The sequence below is a fragment of the Dunckerocampus dactyliophorus genome, chromosome 1 (genome assembly GCF_027744805.1).
Source record: "Dunckerocampus dactyliophorus isolate RoL2022-P2 chromosome 1, RoL_Ddac_1.1, whole genome shotgun sequence".
Taxonomy (NCBI): Eukaryota; Metazoa; Chordata; class Actinopteri; order Syngnathiformes; family Syngnathidae; genus Dunckerocampus; species Dunckerocampus dactyliophorus.
Window position 1 is genome coordinate 21,006,018 of NC_072819.1, and position 19,042 is coordinate 21,025,059.

The 19,042-nt window shown below is 39.2% G+C and overlaps 1 protein-coding gene across 1 annotated transcript; it reads left to right on the forward strand.

The window, feature by feature from the left end:
* Positions 1–1,212: 1,212 nt before the first annotated feature.
* Positions 1,213–18,865, forward strand: LOC129190978 (uncharacterized). The gene is made up of 6 exons (XM_054793854.1): positions 1,213–1,580; positions 2,484–2,656; positions 5,985–6,203; positions 12,362–12,522; positions 12,603–12,735; positions 13,876–18,865. Exons 1-6 carry the CDS (start codon positions 1,331–1,333, stop codon positions 14,050–14,052), a joined length of 1,113 nt encoding a protein of 370 aa, XP_054649829.1. The 5' UTR covers positions 1,213–1,330; the 3' UTR covers positions 14,053–18,865.
* Positions 18,866–19,042: the final 177 nt, after the last annotated feature.

A 19,042-nucleotide genomic window follows, 5' to 3' on the forward strand; every position in this document is an offset into this window, starting at 1 on the left:
ACACATACCAAAAACTGTTAATGAAGTCCATACATTCACAGAAGCTGTTTAATGGGGCGGGGGGGGGGGGGGGGGGGGGGGAAAGAATGAAGATTTGAGGGTGTGGGTCTACTGGCTTTTACTCGTCATTGCACCTTGTGGTTTGTTGTCCCTTAAAAAAGCAACAAAAACATCACTGCTGACCAGTCCTCTTGCTTTTTGAGGGTGAATTTTAAGTTGGACGTTTGTTGTACAGTAATGTGGTTAATCTTATGTTGTAGGTTATATTTTCCCCCCAACAGTTATCCCCTGGTTAGATTGTGTTAGAATTGTAGCAAATAAAAGTCAGATAGGTGCTGAGCTACTTTTTGTAAGTGAGGGCGCATTTTCTTTTTATATTTTGTTGCTATACTATGTTATTTTGATTTTGGTTAACTTTAGATATTCAAATCCTGTGGATGCAATTGTCAAAGGCTTCAGTGTGAACTGAAATGTGCATGTTTGCATGTTCTTACGTGTGGTATAACTCAGTCCTTGTTAAAAAAAAAAAAAAAAAAAAAAATCCGCTGACATAGTTGCTCGGTTTCATTCTTTGTTTTCTTCATGAGTTGTCTGTTCTCGCCCCTCCTTTTCTTTGTAATGGACTGCATAAGAAATAACGCAGGGATCTTTTTGAATTCTGCTGTGCATACATGTAAATGATTAATATAAATAAAACACAATTTGGACAATCAATTGCATTGTGTTGTGTTGCTGGTTAATTGATTATTGGTCCTGTATCAAAAAAGATTAACAGTAATAGTGTAGTATTTTGTGCAACTTAAATTAAGAGACAATTGTAATGCACTAGTGTTGTGCAGGCATACAGGTTTTCCCCTCATATGTTTTTCCTCTTGTTTAAAAAAAATGAACATTATCAGAGGAGGCTAGATTATTTGTTTTATCCATGATTTTAGCTGTTGGAAAATGTACCATACTGGTGAATTTCCATCATTTTGCAGTATCACACAGTATTTTTGCAGTTACATTTTAGTATATAGATTTTTTTAATTGCACTTGAAAAAACATTTACATGTTCTTTTTAATTTTAATATATTTAAATTGTATGTTTATTTGAAATTAAGTTAATTGAAAACAATTAATGCCACAGACAACATTTTAAGCGAAGGCAACGCTGCACATTCTTTCCTCGCCTAATGGTGGCGCTCAAGATGCTGTGTGGTATTAGTTAGTAGAGGAAGAAGGAGAACGTAAAGCGTCTCAAAACGAGGAAGTGAAATAGGCGGCTTCAGGTAGCAGGTATAAAGTTAACTGTTTTTTTTTTTAATACTAGTAGTCTTTGGGTGTAATCATGGCTGACATCGGTGGAAATAATAGCCGCCAAGGCGAAGACAACGACGAGACAATCTGCCGGATTGTCCCCGGGATAGATGACGACAATCCACCGGCGTGTCTTGCTAGTCATGGGCGTAATAAAAAAATAGTCTTACATGTGGACTTGAACAACACTATTCTGGTGTCAGACGCCGTGACTTGCCAAGGGACGGTTGCTGCCCTGGACTATTTTATGACGACTGTCACTTGGGGAAAAATGAACAAAGGTAAAATATTTTTGTTCTCATTGCTTGAAAAAAACCGAAATTTTCGGGTTGTGCTGAGTCAGGTGATGTGTAGTGGAAATACACTAAATTCGTTTAAAAACACGTTTAAAACAGGTAGATTCTACAGAATACCTCTCCATCATCAATGTATAGAATTGTTGTGAGGAATGGAACATTATTGACACCAATTATTTTCCTGTGGAATGTAAACTATGCCAAATGGCAGGTCTCGAAGTGGACATAATAGGTGCTCGAACTGCAACGTTATTGTCTCTGGTGTGCGAACTTTACAAGTGCAACAGTTGGTAATGTAGTACATGCAGTGCTGTATTTTAAAGTTAACTTCTGATTGGCAGCACTTGATTACAATCCAGGGATGTTGCTTTAACCTCCTAAAAAGTATTTATTGTGCGCATTTGACAATAAATTATTCTACAATTTAGACAAATAATTGCCGTTTTTTTGCTGAGAGTTCGAATTTCCCTTGCCGGTTTTTAATTTCCTTTATGACAACAGAATTTAGACGGCAGATGTAGTGTTTGTTACTCGACAGTTGAGGACAATTTACATGTAATATTCACTGTTTAAACATCCATAGAAAATGGGCCTACTGTATGTCACAATATGATGTTGATAATAAACCACAATTGATGTCAGCTTCACCAATTTTGAATCTCAAAAATAATGTCATGAATTAGCTGAATCTGTCTTGTCAATTTTTAAATTCACTTTTATGGAAACACAAGTATACAGCATTTGCAATGTTGCCTGAGATTTGAGGACAATTTTCTGGTGGTATTCACAATTTAAACATCTATACAAAGTGGGACGATGGAGGATATTGTACTCTAACCCCCTAAACGGTTTATGAATTCATTAAAAAACATCTCTTTGCATTTGCAGGAAAGTGGGAATGGCTGAGTGACTCTCCTTCCCTGCTCCCACCATGCGATGGTGCTGTCAGCTACTACTCTCAGTTTGGATCTACTCAAGGTTTCACCTCAGCATCAGGTCGACGGTTCCGTGGGATTCTGGAGGAGCATCTCAACCTGCTCCGCTGGCCTGAGGGTGTGAAGGTGAGCATTGTTGCAGACACAATGCATGGCGGTTAACATTTTTGTCTGTTAACCTCAGACCTTGTTTACATAATGCAACAAAGTCTAGTTAAAATAAAAATGACACTCAGCAGAGCATAGACCTCCAGACACCTCCACCAAGGCTGAACAATACACTTCTGGATTGGCACCAAATTTTTCATGTCCATCTTCAATGACTCATCAAATCAAGAATTGGGTGCGCAAATTTGACGTTTTTCTAATCCATCCAGGATCAAAATTTTATATGAGAGAAATGAGAAAATTAAAACTAAAAAAGTAAAAACTAAATGAATAAATAAAATATATTAAAAACTAAGGTAATAAAAACCGTCATTGGCTGGTGACCAGTCCAGGGTGTACCCTGCCTCTTGCCCAAAGTCAGCTGGGATAGGCTGCGGCATACCCCCACGACCCTAATTAAGATAATTTCCATTATTTCATTTTTTTAATGTTTTATTTTGAAAAGTCGCCGGATTCTCTCTGTTACATCCGTCTCACTTGACGCATGTCCATTGTGCGTGTGCTAACTTTATCTCATGCCGCACAGATAGACTACAGTCAAACTTGTCTATAGCGGCCACTAGAGGGAGTCTGCAAAAGTGGCCGCTATAGACAGGTGGCCTCTAGACAGGTTGGCGTCCAGTTTGAATGTTGACCAGTTGAGGGAAAAAAAAAAAGGGAAAAAATAATAATAATAATGTTGACCAGTCGATGGCACTGCGGACTGCTGATAAAAGTTGTACAGCACTACTAGGCTTGTTATTATCATGGTTCATGGTTTTAATCCTGAACATGCATGAGTCAAACAGTAGCACATCACATAGTACAATTCACAATTTTGCATGTCCAAAAAGGAGTAGGAAGAAGAAAAGCTTATTTAATCCTACCCCTCATCAGTTTCACATCAGTTGCAATACATTTATTCACCTCTTGTTCTCCCAAGTGTACTTTGTAGGTCTACATGACAATGTAGTGCAATCATAGCCAAGGTTTTTACTTACTAAAAGGAAGCTAGAGGCTTAATAATAACTGATAACTGATAAAATACTTCAGTTAAGTACAACCGAACTCAGTTTTGCTCCCGCTGCCGCATGCATGCTAGCATATGTTTTTTTTTTTTATTGTAGCGTTGCTGGGAGCACGTCCTGTTCCCAGCCTACTTCGCGGTAATGTTTTGGTGCAAATGCTCTTAAAGTTACATGTTTGACCAGGAAATAGCAAGCTCAAAAGAAGACGGCTTTTTTATGTGGAACAACTGACAGTTTGTGTGGATCTTGTGAATGATTGTGACTGAGCTAGGACTCAGTAATTAAAGTCTACACACGACGCCTTCATTGATTGAAAAACAAAACTTTTTCGTGCATGAAGCTTCTCCTTGAGTTGGTAATTTGGCTGCTATATGCAGTCAGATATTGACCAAGGGAGACAAAATGGGTGGCCGCTGGCCGCGTTGGACAGGTGACTGCTATACACAGGGTCTATAACATGTAAATTTGCTGGGGGGGATTTTTCAGTGGCTGCTATAGGCAGGTGGCCCTTCTATAAAGGTGGCCGCTAAGACAGGTTTGACTGTACTACTGTTTTTTTTATGATTTTTCTTTCATCTCATATTTGGTGTCAAATGCTGATACTATGTGGGAATGCATAAAGGTAAGTTTTGATGACATATTGAGTGCTAATGTTAATTGATGCTAGTGTACTGCCTTTTACCACACACGTCAAACAGCGATGTAATAATCTCTCTGGAAAAACTTGGCTTGAACTTGAACTGGTGGATGGTGGGTCGGCATTCATTTTGTACTTTTAATTTGATGTTATTCATGTCTTAGTTTTACACGATACATAATAAATAAGATCAATTTGATCGCTATAATGTACGACACAACCCCCCCGGTCCGCGGGAGATTTGTGGGAACACAAGCCGGTCCGTGGGTCAAAAAAGGTTGGGGACCACTGGTTTATGGTAACCTAAATAGAAAGTGGTTTGATGTCGCTTGCCGCTATGAATCCAGCAGAGGGCACTGCCTCACACGTCAATTCACCCAATATTTTTCAGGAGGAAGCTGCTTTGACAAGACGTGATGCTGTGTACCTGCACGTTTTGTACAGTACTGCATACTATACAGCAGGGGTGCCCATTACGTCGATCTCGAGCTACCGGTCGATCGCGAAGGTAGTTTGGGTCGATCGCATAAACGTCACTTTGTAGCTCTCATGTGACATCAGTGAGCTGTCATTAAACTCCCCTCCTCCCCTCCTGATTCGCTCTTCCTCCCCAGCGGCAATGGGGAGGAAGTTGCAACTTTTGTCTTTATTATTCCACTTATGGATAAACTAACTCAGCGGTAAGATGTCTATATCTATAACAAAAGTTATCCGTTCACTTGTAGCGACTACTTGCGTAGAAAAAAGTTAATTGTTTGAGGGCTTTGCTTTGTTTTTCTACACTTCCATTCATTATCTCATGATGAATTGGAAAAATGCCCGTTGCTGAAACCCTTTTAATATGTTGCCTCGACTTCAGTTTTATACATTATTTTTATATATTATTTTTATATTTAATATTTTCTATATTATTATATATTATGTTTTTTATATATATGTTTTATAGTAAGAGATTGATCATGTTGCCTCATAGCTTGCATGCTGAAAAAGCATATTATATACATGTACAATGTATACTCATATTTACGAAGACAGCAAATATAAATTTCCTATATTTATAGTAGGATGTAGATCTTTGGGACTTGGTCATTTTAAAAGTAGCTCGCAGGCTGAAAAAGTGTGAGCCCTGCTGTACAGTGTTTCTCACATGACTGCAATATATCTGTGGCATTGGGTTGGAGGGTGTGACATCATCACGTAATTTGCATAAATGCCATGACGCACGTTGCATGAGTGCGTTGAGGCAATGTCCGCACCTTATTTAACAGCGGAACATGAACTTATTTGACAAGGTGGTGAAGCGGCAGGGATCATGTCACATTGTTTGTTATTGTTTTTACACAAGTTTAACAATTTTAAAAGTAAGTTCAACCACTTAATAATAAACCATTAAAACAATCTAACTTAATTTTGATAACAAGTAAGAATGCATATGATGGAAAAATGGACTACAATGGTACATAAAAGGCACCACATCCAAAGAAAAAGCAAAAGACACCTGCAGTTCATCCTTTGATGTTCTAAACCAAGGTGTAGAAGGCAATGATGTATGCATAACCCCCTGCCAAAAAAAACACCTTTGTTGCTCTTCCATTGTATGTTTTATACATCAGATGACTGCATATTGACTGACTCCCTGCAGGGAGACCGAGAGCTGACGATAAAGGCTGAGGATGGACGACTGTACCACTGGATCATTCCCTCCTTTTTCCAGCTGCTCAAAGACCTGACCCAGCAAGGGACCCAGTTCGCCGTCCACTTCCGTACATTTGGAAGCGACCTACCTCGTGTGCTGAGTGCTGTATCCAAAGCTCTTACTCAAGGGGCTCATCCTCTCTTTCCTGATCTCCCCGAACTGAAGGTGAGAGAGTCACATTCAATCAAAGCATTGTCTCATGCTGATTTAAACTGTCACTCGTAATTTGCCAACCACACTACAGGACATTTTCAATCATTCACCATGAATCTCCAAGGGAAGGCTGCTATTGCTGGGAAATTGGTTGTTTAGTGTCTGCCTACTGCTTCGCCAACTGGGTATTGACTTCTGGGAAACCTGGATAATAGTTGAACAATTTTCTCATCGTGTCAAAATGAAAGTGAACGTAAAATGGAAAACAAGCTTTTGTTTTTTTCAGGAAGGTTATGTCATCATTCCCTCTTCTTTTTTAGCCTTTTTTTGTCCATCATGTGTACATGAACTAAAAAAACAACAACAAAAAAACATGAATGAATTGGCATAAAACTAGCTTTTAAACACGTATGCAAACACCTTAAATATGTAGATCGTGTTTGGCTTTTTAAAAGTCAGATTAACATACCTACATTAAGCATTGGGATGTAACGATTACCGATATTAATGTTTAACCGCGATAAAACTCCCGACGGTTTGTATTACTGTTTCATATTAAAATTAGAGTAAAACCGTGATTGATAACCACACTTCGATAAACTCATGTACCAGTGACACTGCTCATTTTCTACAGAATCAGCCTCAGTACCTACAAGTGGCAAAAGCGGACACGCATGCGCAGTTGGCAATGTTTGGCTTGTAAAAAAATGGCGGACTGCACCCCAGCAAACAGTGCTCCTGGGATTTTCCTCCCCAGTAAAAGAGCAAGATCAGAAATTTGGACATATTTTGGATTTGCAAAGGATTCTGAGGGGAACATAATTGAAGACAATCAACCTATAAAACGCAGGAAACAAAGTCTCTGCGAACGGGGCTAACACTTCCAATATGATGAGCCATCTCCATGACCGACATCCACTACTTTTCACCAAGTGTAAGGTAAGTAAACTTGTAGTCGAATGCATGGTTTGTCTGTCAAATGTGTTGGGATTGGAGGCCTCCTGTGACTTCAGGCCAACAATTCCCGTGGGTGTCGAATTGGAGGAAAGGAGACTAGATTACTACCATATAATCAAATGTGAATATTTATTCTTGACAAACAAACCTAATACAATCGGAGCTCCGGGCCTAGCGTCTTTCCCTATAGGCCTACACAGAGGTTGGTCTTAATACAGGGTCAGACAGGAAGAGCACAGCTAACTATCCCTGCCCGGTCCTTTACATTTTTAGATGCAAATGTAGGTTGATCCTCAGCCAATGGGAGAAGACAGCGCCCGTCACTGTAGATGTTGGAGAGCCAATCAGATGCCGCTGAAGGTGTGGTGTTGTAGTCCCCGAGGACCAATTAGATGTCTCTGGAGGTGTGGTGTTGTAGTCCCTGAGGACCAATCAGCAAAGTGGGGTGGCACCCGCGATGTGAGAAGTGGGCCTTTGTTCGTTGTGAAGGTCAACCAGCTGCTGTAAGCAGGATGTTGCTGTGGTTTGAGTGCTCCCTCCTTGAGCTGCTTATCAGTTGTGAGGTATGTGTGGATGAGATAATGAGCGCAGGCCATGAGAACACTGTGTGTTTTGTGTGACTACCTGTATAAAATGGATGTGAGCGGCTTAGCAGATTATTATGCATATAATAAGAACACAAATGTGATATAAAACCCTTCAAATGTTGCTGTAGTTTGTCAGTAAAAGAATCTTACATTAAGTGTTAGCGACCGTTACTCCTGTAGCAAAAATTGGCCTGTATGTCATTGGGCGCTCCCTGTGAGAGCAAATAGTGTGTGCACATGACATGTATGTTTCTGCACATGACATACACCGGAGCGTAACCAAATGTGTTATTGTTTCCGTGGGTTTTCTGCTGTGTACGGCCGCTGCTACTTCATTATTGCCTGTGTTGCTTCTGAATTAATTCGGGCAGAGTGTGTGTCTGGCAGATGATGATGATGATGATGATGATGCTAATCATAATAAATTTGCTTTCCCGTTATTTACAGAGTGGGCGTGCTGCAGGCAACCCCAATGCTATGGCTGCCACAACTAAATCATAATCTGCCAAGAAAGTATTTTGTGTGTGTTGTGTATCTGTGTATGTTTTTTTTTTTAATACAACTGTTTTAATAGACTTCTGTCTGTGTATCAGTACTTCTTAAACATTTTGAGCATATTCAACAATACCCTGATAATGATATTGTCACTATGATAAAGTTGCTATGACATTGATTGTGATACATCAGGCACATAGCACATGATATCCCAACTCAGTCCATCTAGCCGTGTATCAACAAAACATGGAATGTGGGCTAATACTTTACATATAATTTGGTTGTCTATTCGTAGTGGTTCATTGACTGTTCTTTTTTCCTAGTTAGTACAGATTGGTGGCCTATCACATTGTTTGGAACAGCGCTCGGTAGTGGCGTGAGACGCTGCACAACTACGCCAGAAAAATAGTTCTTTGTGTTAGCTGCTACAATAACAATGTTGCTTTAGCTTGGGTTATATACAGATCAGTTATGTAAATAGAACATTGTTGGCATTTTCTTTGGAGGTTTTTTTTTATGGCTTTATAGTCGAAATAGGTATGTCTCGTTATGTGCATTGTTACAGTAGCTCCCACGTTCTAGCTGGTTTTTTAGCTGTTTTTCTCATCTTAGAATATGCAGAAAAGAGAAAGTACATGTGTGGTCATGTTTCACACGAGGATTGTGGATGATGGGCAAAATGAAAAAAAAAAGTGCAGTTTTCCTTTAAGAACAAAAAACAATAATTTGGATATGTAGCGGTACCTTGGTCTTTGTGCGTTCCATTTTTTGTAGATTGGCTATGATTCGCAATGAAACTTATTGCCAATATGTCTTCGTTATCCTACGGCCAAACTTTGCGCAGAAAAAACTAGTCGACAGATAATCCCACATGCTGGTGACTCAGTCTTGCCATGTTATTAATACACTACGAGTCATACTGTGTTCCTTTTCTATCTTTATTAGAAAACGTGCACGATAGTTTGCTTTCACCAGCGCTGCCGCCCGCTATGACGTCATCAGTGAAGAACACTATTGAATTCAAGAAATACACTAAAAAGTGCCTCCAAACTTTTAACTGGTAGTACACTGTGTTCCAAATTATTATGCAAATAGGATTTTAGTATCATAAACATATCTTTTTTTGTTTTTCAATGGAATTCATGGATGGCATTTTGTCTTGGGGCTCTTTGGATTTCTGATATCAATCTCAGACGACTGTCATAATTAGTTGGCCAGGGGAGCCCAATTAAAAGAAAACTACTGAAAAATGATGTTCCACATTCTTAAACATGCCACAGATTTCAAGCAATATGGGAAAGAAGAAGGCTCTCTGCTGACAAAAAAGTGTCAAATATTGCAATGCAATGGACAAGGCATGAAAACGTTCAATAATTCACAAAAACCTTCCGACGGTGAAGAAATTTGCTGATAACGGCATAATTACAAAGGTTTCTGCCAGAAAAATTGATGGAATCAAGAGAGCACTTGCTAAAAAACATACCAAAGCAGCAAAGAGGTATTTGAAGCTGTTGGTGCCTGTTAAGTGCCATGAATCTCAAGGTGTAGGATCCTGCACAGGCTCGCAGTTATGCATTAACCTACTGTTTAGCCACCCCTAACCAATACTCACAAGCAGAAACGGTTGCAGTGGGACAACAAATACATGAAGATTAATTTTCAAACAATCCCGTTTACTGCTGAGGGCCGTGCAACCTTGTGTGGTCCAGATGGATGAAGTAGAGTATGGCCAGCATATCTCTGCTGTGATATCAGCAAGGAGGTGGCTGAGTCATGTTTTGGATCGGAATCATTGGGAGAGAGCTGGTAGGCCCTTTATGGTCATTGAAGGTGTGAAAATGACCTTAGCAAAGTATGTAGAGTTTCTGACTGACCACGTTCTTCCATGGTACAGTATGAAGAACCATACCGTCTGTAGCAAAATAACCTTCATGCATGACAATGCACCATCTCATGATGCACAGAATACCTACCTCTCTGTCATTGGCTGGTATGGGCATAAAAGGAGAGAAACTCATGGTTTGACCCCCTTTTTTCCCCTGACATCAACCCAATTTACAACCTATGGAGCATCATCAAGCACAATACAGTATTATACAATGCATTTTCACAAATGAATCTCTCCTCTCTTATAAAAACCTTATCTCTCAATAAATACCTGGTTCTCTTTGGAGTTGAGTGAGCCCCCGCCCCTTGTGACGTGCAATCCATACTGTAATGTTATTGGGTACAAACAGTACAGTTCTGACTAGAGCCTGCCAATATATTGGGCCGATGACATATCATTGATATATCGGTGAACATGTAGTCGATATATAAGCAGCGCTCTCCCTCTGCCGCTCTGCCTCACTCAGTCCGCTGTTGGAAGAGATGACTTAAACGCAAAAATAAACTGGATTTTTGTACACCGTGGTAAGCTGTGACTTTGCAAAACCATATAACACTAACTTTAGTGCCACACTGTCAGGGCCCGTCAAGGAGAACATTCTAGTTTTCACACAAGTTATAGAGAGCGTATTACAGCGCTTAGACGTCGTATAAGTTGCTTTTAACTCACAGGTCCACCATTATGTGAGACTGTACAGCGTTTTAAAGTTAGTGCAGATATACACAGCGTCCCACTTCATACTTCAATTCTGGATTTCCAGGGGCTCACACATTCACAAGTTAATGTCTTCATTGAAATGATTTAGAAAATGTTCCAAGTAATGTATTTAGTTGTCATTTCATATATTGCATGTTTTGAAAGCAGCTGCATTGTTTTGAGTAAAATTTTGAATCCCTTGTATTAAGTCTAGTAACGTGACGCGTGTTTTGATTATTTATTTTGTTTGTAGTCAACTTTTTTTTTTTTTTTACTTTTTAAATGTTTGCGTCAGCATTTGTTTTCAGCAGCTGTTTGCAAATGCTGAGTGGCTGCAGATAGAACTTTTAAATAGCTAGTAAATATAACTAATTGATATTGGTAAGATGTTTTTCCTTTCCTTTCCTTTTATATCCATTCATCCATTCATTTTCTATACGCTAAACCTTTTATAAACACATCAAGTATTAGTTGAAATACAACATGTATTATCACTTTCAGCCCGATGCAGCCACTTGTTTTTATTTTAAAGTGATCAGAAGGGAAGAGTAAGGTGTGGAGGCGTTTGTGTCAACACCTAAAAGTACTGTAAATCACAGAGGCATATCCTTCTGTTGACGGTCTTACTAATTGAACTTTATTATTTTCTTTTGGTAGTCTTCTGCTTCTTTGCGTTGAATTGGATTTTGGGTATTATAAGAGTTTGTGTTCATGCACAGCAGGGGCGCCAAACTCGTTTTCACCAAGGGCCACATCGCAGTTATGATTATCTTCAGAGGGACACTTTTTATAATTCTATTTTAGAATTTTGTTAATTAATTATTACATTAATTTTTCATTAATAACTAATAAAAAATAGTCATTTTAAATTGGACTTGACAACAAAAAAATATAAGGTTTTGAATGCCGACTCACCATCCACCAGTTCAAGCCTGGAGTTTTTCCAGAGAGATTATTACATCGCTGTTTGACGTGTGTGATAAAAGGCAGTGTGCTAGCATGAATTAACTTGATACAAATGTGCACATTAGCACTCAATAAGTCATCAAAACTTACCTTTATGCATTCCCACATAGTATCAGCATTTGACACCAAATATGAGGTGAAAGAAAAATGGTAAAAATACAGTAGTAGTCTATCTGTGCGGCATGAGATCAACTTTAGCACACGCACAATGGACATGCGTCAAGTGAGACGGATGGAACAGAGAGAATCCGGCCACTTTTCAAAATAAAACATAAAAAAAAATGAAAATGGAAATTATTTTTTTTCTGTGCAGCCAACTTTTCAAAATAAAACATAAAAAAAAAATGAAAATGGAAATTATTTTTTTTCTGTGCAGCCCGGTACCGGTCATTTGGTACCGGTACCGTGGGTCATTTGATACCAGGCCGCGGCCCGGGGGTTGGGGACCACTGATGTACAGTATACTGTATGTCCTGTGTGTATCAATGCTCTTATTTCATATATTGGCCGATATCGGCCCCAAAAATCTCATATCGGTCGGCCTCTAGTTCTGACTTCACGTCTCTGTTACTTTTGCTCAGTTAAACGTGAACAAGACTCCGGGCAAAATCCGCTGTAGCACCAAAGGAGTTCTTCTGACCAGAGGCGCAGACCGGTTGTCAACTCGCGACGGAGAGAGAGGCTTGTACGAGTACTTCAGCACCACAAGCGGGCTGGGAGGCTTCCAGGACGACTATGAATGGTACCCAGCATGCCTGGTGTGTACATTGAAGGCTGCCTCTGTCTTCTCCATGCATTATGTTCCATGTTGTTTCCATCCAGGTGGCTGACTAATAAGTATTCCATCCGTGGTGGGAAGCCTTTGTGGGTGGACCCCTTTGACGAGAACATTCAGCACATCTTTATAGATGACAACATACGACAAGATGATGAGGATACCGTCGTGCATCCAAAGGTAAGCGCTCTTTTCCATGGTTTTAAATTTGATGTACAATGTTTTGATAGCACACACTCCTTTACCATATATATATATATATATATATATATATATATATATATATATATATACCATATTTCAGCCTCACTTAGAACCACATATAATAAGCAGGAGGTCCAGCAGCATCCTTCCTCCTTTTTACTTTTTTTAAACCTCATTCATTATTCATGTATCTTTTTTTTTTTTTGGAAGGAAAATGTCAAGTCCCATTGAGTGGCAACAACATGTAACTTCCGACTCAGCTCTTTTAGGAGTAAACTGCTGACTTGCTGCTCTTGTGTTGGCGCACCTCCTCGTGTAAATATTTAGATGAAAGCCGGATGTGTGCAATTACGTTTTATTCGTTAAGAGGTTAACTTCAATGCCCTCGTGCTGCGCTCTGCATGATGCTGCTGAGTTTGCTAATGAGCAGAATGGTGGCAAAAACATACATTACACTATCATTACACAGAATCCTATATTATTTGGTGGAAATTAGATAAAGTTGCTGGTGCTGGACTTTTTTCCCCCCACTTGTGTTCATATTGTAAAACATTTTATGCAGGAAATGTAATGACACAATTTATCCATGTGTCGGAGGTGTGTCTATAAACATAAGTTAATCCCTGTTAATAAGAAGAGAATAGTCTAACTGGAATGATGTACAGTAGATGTAAAGCAAAAGTAATCGGTGTGGCAAATGCGTCTGAGGCTTCATAATTTTGAACAATCTTACATGCCACACAAGTGTAAAAAAAAAAAAAAAAAGGTTAATAGCAGTCTTACTGCTTTAAATATGTGCGTCTGCTTACTTCATGTACATTCCCGTGTATTCTTCGTCTTCTCTTCTCACCTAATACTTCCTCTAACCCCCCTTGCTGAGGCTTCTCCTTGTTTTGGAATAAGAAATCCACAAAAGGCCAAAGAAAAAGCGAAGCAAAGCAAACATCAGGAACTGCTCAACTGAGCTCTTGTGAGACGCACTGATGTCTCATGTTGCATCATGCATGACAGCAACTTAAAGGGATAGTTCGGATTTTTTGACATGAAGTTGTATGACATCCCCAAAAATAGCACAAGTGACTCACATAGGTGTGTGTGTGTGTGTGTATTGTCCAGGTTTTCTTGGAGCCAGGCTCTGCCAACACTCGTACAGCCTGCATCTCTGAGCTTTATGACATCGCCCTGGTCCAGACTGACCTCCTCAAGGCCATTTCTGAGCCAGACTACTTCACCCGGCGCGTCCGCATCTGCCAGGAGAACTATGAGAAGAATGTCCAGCAGGGGTCTAGCTAGAGCACAGCTCACTGCCCCCGCCCCTTTACCTCCTGTCTGGTCCTGATGAATGCCACATTAGGCACCATGAACTCAGGGCTGTTAGAAGGTCGTAGATAGGATGTTGTTGTAATGGTGCACTAGAGAAGGAGTGTTTCTTCCTTCCACAATGAATTAGATGAAAAAAGTACGAAATGCTTTTAAAAAGGGTTCTGAACTGTATTTATTGGATAAATAAGATGAACTAATTATAACGCAGGCTATGCCAATATATATATATATATTTATTAAAACCTTTTTTTAAAAAAAAACATAAATACACTGGCAACCTTTCATGTGCATACCAAACCAACAATAAGAATTAGAACCGTACGCTATCTTAACCAATCAGAAGTGTGAAGAAAGTCATTTGCGGAAAAGGACTCCACTATGGTTAGTAAAAATGTAATTGGTGTGTTAGTTAATCCTCGATGCCATACTTTTAATGTTGTCACTGGCCAATGACAAACACACATGACCAAAATCTGCACGTTTTTTCTTTTCATACGAAAAACAAAAGTTAGTCATTTCAGATTTAAAAAAAAAAAAAAAAAGTTGCCCCCCTTTTTATTCAAAAAAAGGAAATATTCAAAAAATCAAAAGAAGTTGTAGATTCATGCTTTCATTGGACATTGACAGTATGAAGTTAACAAAACAAGAAAACAAGAGCACCAATACTGGCTTATGCGAGGAGTGAGCAGCGTGTAATGTAATTTGTTATACAAAGTAAACAAGGAGGAAGAAAACAACCCTCATTTTCAAAGTGGAATAACTGAATTTTGTGTAATCGCAGTCTTTGCCAACAGAAGAGGGCTTTTCGAAATGTGGCAGAGTGAGCCTCCCGTCAGAGGACATAATACAACGCCCTCTTCCCAGAAAAAACTGATTTTATTTTGTCTGTTTACTCTGTTTATTTTGCCTTGAAAGATGACTGAAGTAAGCTTAGCAGGTTTGAAAAAGACGTTTTTCTTTATTTTTCACAAGCTTCTGCACCTCTCCTGAGGTCTTCAGGCTCCTGCCTCACAAACCACTGCCATAGAAACATATTTGAAAGACCTAAACGTGATCACTTGTTGTCACCAATGGGATTGTTTAAAACTCAGTGTGCTGCAAAAGAAAACTTTTGAATAATTAGTCACCAAATGAACCAAGACTGCCTGAGACCCTGTGAGTAATGCAGCCATGGAAGCAATAATTGCTGGACTCTCTGCGGTGGTGGCTCAGTAATTGGGGTCAAAAGCCGCCTCCAAATGTTCACACAATTTGTCCAACCCGTGCTTTTAGTGTGGGGTGTAATGTACAGTAAAGATGGGGAGATGTCACAGACTGAAACGCACCAAAGATACATTATGCACTCATCGGTTGCACATTGCTATCTACTGTACTACTTGAGGTGCAGTGTTAAAGCGACTGAGACGATCATTCAGTTGAGCAGGCATCTGGGACGCATTTGAATCCTTTTATTCCACTTTTTATCTTCTAACACAATCACACACCTGTATTTAAATACTGTGTGATTACGCTAGTGGTGGCTGGAGAAAATAAATATAATTAGATATATATATTTTTTGAAGATATTCACCGCACTGTTTTATTATGTTTGGGAGTGAGCAGCTTAATTATTGGATTGACTATGAATACAACACGATCCCTCTTTTTGAAGACCTATTTTTGGAAACATCCTTTTTACGGCAAAATATGACAAAATTAATTTAAAAAAAAAATCAACTGCCAGTTCATTCACTTCATCGACCACCATTACCTTAAAATCAGCATCATAACTCCTCCTCCTGTTTGCTAATTTGCTAACAACCTTTGACATACTTTTTCTGAATGACACTGTGTCGCGGCTGTATTGCTCTGTCACTGGCGTGCGTGTGTGACAGTACGAAAAGCTCTGGAGTGAAGTTGTTTGGCACAACCTGTTAGTTTGCATGTACTGTATAAATCTCCAGACCCCAAATATAAGATGGCATGAACTCGTGTTCGTCCTGGGTGTTTTCTCGGGAAACATTATCATCTTATATTCGGTTCAATACAGCAGTTATCCAATGTAGGACGTTCAGGCCAAAGAAAAACACATTCAGTATTTGGTACTGATCCAGGTAAAAGTGGGAGATGCGGATTTATTATTATTTTTTAAACATTGATAGCTAACTTTTATGAATGCTTTTTGTGTCTATATTTTCCTTTTATTCAGTGAAGGTTGTATTTTGACCATATGCAGGATGTTGCATCTGTGAAGACATACGATGTGATGTGGATCAAAATAACAATTGTTTGCTGAGAAAAACTGAAAGTCTAACAAGATATGTTTTCATATGTGAGACCAATTTGCTTATCTTAAGGAATATGTACTAAAATCTGTAATATTCTTAAAATAAGCATAATAATCCGCCAACAGAAGTTGACTTGTCAAAGTCCCATTTTACTTGTTTCAAGTGTTTTGGCAAGTCAAATTTTCTTGTTCTTTTTTCATTTTATCTCAGATTTGAGTACACATGACTTAAGATAAGCAAATTGCAGTAACATGGTAAGAAACGGTAGATAAATTATTTCTGTTTTGCAGTGTAGTCTGCACCATACTGAATCCAGCTGGATTTAATTCTGTTTTTCTCAGGTCCATTCTGAAGACAATGCAAATATTGTTTTAAAAACACTGGATTATTTGTATTTGTATTGTGTTTCTTATTATATATCTTATTTTATTTTTGTTATTGGATGTGTTTTTTTCTATTAACATTTGTATTAATGCCTTGAGTTTGTTGTTTTGTTGTTGTTTGTTGCTTTGGTTTGGTTTGGTGGGATGTGTACTGTTATTTATGCTACAAAGTCTTCATTTAGTTTTTCTTCAGCCATTCATCGGTGGACTTGCTGGTGTGTTTTGGATCATTGTCCTGCTGCAGAACCCAAGTTGGTTTCAGCTTGAGGTCACGAACAGCTGGCCGGACAATCTCCTTCAGGATTTTTTGGTAGACAGCATAAGTCATGGTTCCATTTATCACAGCAAGTCTTTCAGGTCCTGAAGCATTAAAACATCCCCAGACCATCACACTACCACCAGATGAAATTGGGACACACACCTTCCAAAAAGTTCAAATTTGGTATTTTCCCAAAGGTCTTGGGCACCATCAAGATGTTTTCTGGCAAAATTGAGACGAGCCTTAATGGTCTTTTTGTTCAGCGGTAGTTTTTGTCTTGGAACTCTACCATGCAGGCCGTTTTTGCCCAGTGTCTTTCTTATGGTGGAGTCATGAACACTGCCCTTAAATGAGGCAAGTGAGGCCTGCAGTTCTCGGGAGGTTGTTGTGGGGTCTTTTGTGACCTCTTGGATGAGTCGTCGCTGCGCTCTTGGGGTAATTCTGGTTGGCCGGTCACTCCATGGGAATGTTCACCACTGTTCCATGTTTTTGCCATTTGTAGACAATGGTTCTCACTGTGGTTCACAGGAGCCCCAAAGCTTTAGAAATGGCTTTATAACCTTTTCCAGACTGATAGATCTCATTTAATCTCAGTTATGTTTTAACAGGGGGAATTGCTTTTTCACACAGGGCCATGCAGGTTTGGATTTTTATTTCTCTAATAATAAAAACTGAATTTTGTGTTCAGTTGTGTTGTCATTGACTAATATTTCAATTTATTTGTTTGATGATCTGAAACATTTACGTGTGACAAATATGCAAAAAAATAAGAAATCAAACACTTTCACACCACTGTATGTGGTTTGTCCAGACATTCCAACCATGACAGTGTTTAAGACAAGTAGGAAGCAGAAAGGATAGCAGGAAAGCTTTAACAGCCAATACATACATACATACATATATATATATATATATATATACCATTATATATATTTCTAATGTTCATAATCAAGATACATTAACGTTACAATACTCTGTCATAATAAAATACTCTAAAATGTAGAAAGTGATCAATGAGAAACTACTGAGCCACTGTAACTGTAACTAAGTTTGTGTTTGTTTACCGCTGCCCCCAAAAGGATGAAAATGTGTCGCCCGTTCTATTATTTTTCTGACAAATACAGCACATGGTGCTGTTGTTGTTGACCCCAAAGTTTGACCCCATAAGTTGTATTGTCTTGAAATTTGTCACACAGTTCAACATGCTCTGCAAAACACCAGTTGTAATTTTAGGGTGTTTGGCCAAATTAGCATGAAATTTGGCACACACCTTTAGGGGACTGATAAGCATGTGTAAAATTTGAGCAAGATTGGTTGAAAAACATGTCTCCCATCAAGCAACATGTGTTTGCAGGGTTGGGGGAAGAACTTGGCAACTAATTGAATAGAACATTTGTCTAATGCAGGGGTGTCCAAACTTTGTCCAAACAAGGATGTGGGGGGGCCACTTTGATTTTTCTTTTTTTGTATGTCTAAAGACAATTTTTGTGTTATTATTAGTTAACAGTATTGACATGTCAGCTTTTGCTCTTTGAATTGTGCCTTTTGCTGTCATGTTCTGTGTGCTGCCCTCTGCCGTTCATGTGTTGCAGCACATCCCTGAACCTGCCCAGGACTTAATTGGTCACACCTGAGGCTCATTACAACCTGCCTACTTGAGCTGCAGCCAAACTCCAGACCAGTGCCAGATTGTACTTCCTGACCACCCGCTCCTTTCTCCCCGCTCAGTCCGGCTCCTTGCTTCCTTACCCTGCTTTCTGGCTCTACCCCTTGCTTGCTAAATACCTGCTCTTTGCATTTGTGTGATTCCTGATAGGTTTGCCTTCAGTGTCTTTTGTTTGTACTTTCGTGTTTTTCCTGACAGCCTTTTGCTGTCAGTGTTTTTCTTTCGTATTACCCCTTGTGGATTTTCCTTTGTTTGTACTTTGCACCTGTGGACTCTTTTTGTTATATTAAACCTTTTTACTTTTTGTGCTCAGTGTCTTGCATTGGGATGCTAACCTCTTGCCGTGTCACACCGAAAACCTGACATTTGCTCTATAAAATAAATA

What these genes read in the sequence shown, in the direction of transcription:
- LOC129190978 (XM_054793854.1), top strand. Translation starts at nt 1,331, where the DNA reads ATGGCTGACATCGGTGGAAATAATAGCCGCCAAGGCGAAGACAACGAC. An exon ending in GCTGGCCTGAGGGTGTGAAG is followed by an intron (nt 2,657 to 5,984) that starts GTGAGCATTGTT and finishes GACTCCCTGCAG; the next exon opens with GGAGACCGAGAGCTGACGAT. An exon ending in CTGATCTCCCCGAACTGAAG is followed by an intron (nt 6,204 to 12,361) that starts GTGAGAGAGTCA and finishes ACTTTTGCTCAG; the next exon opens with TTAAACGTGAACAAGACTCC.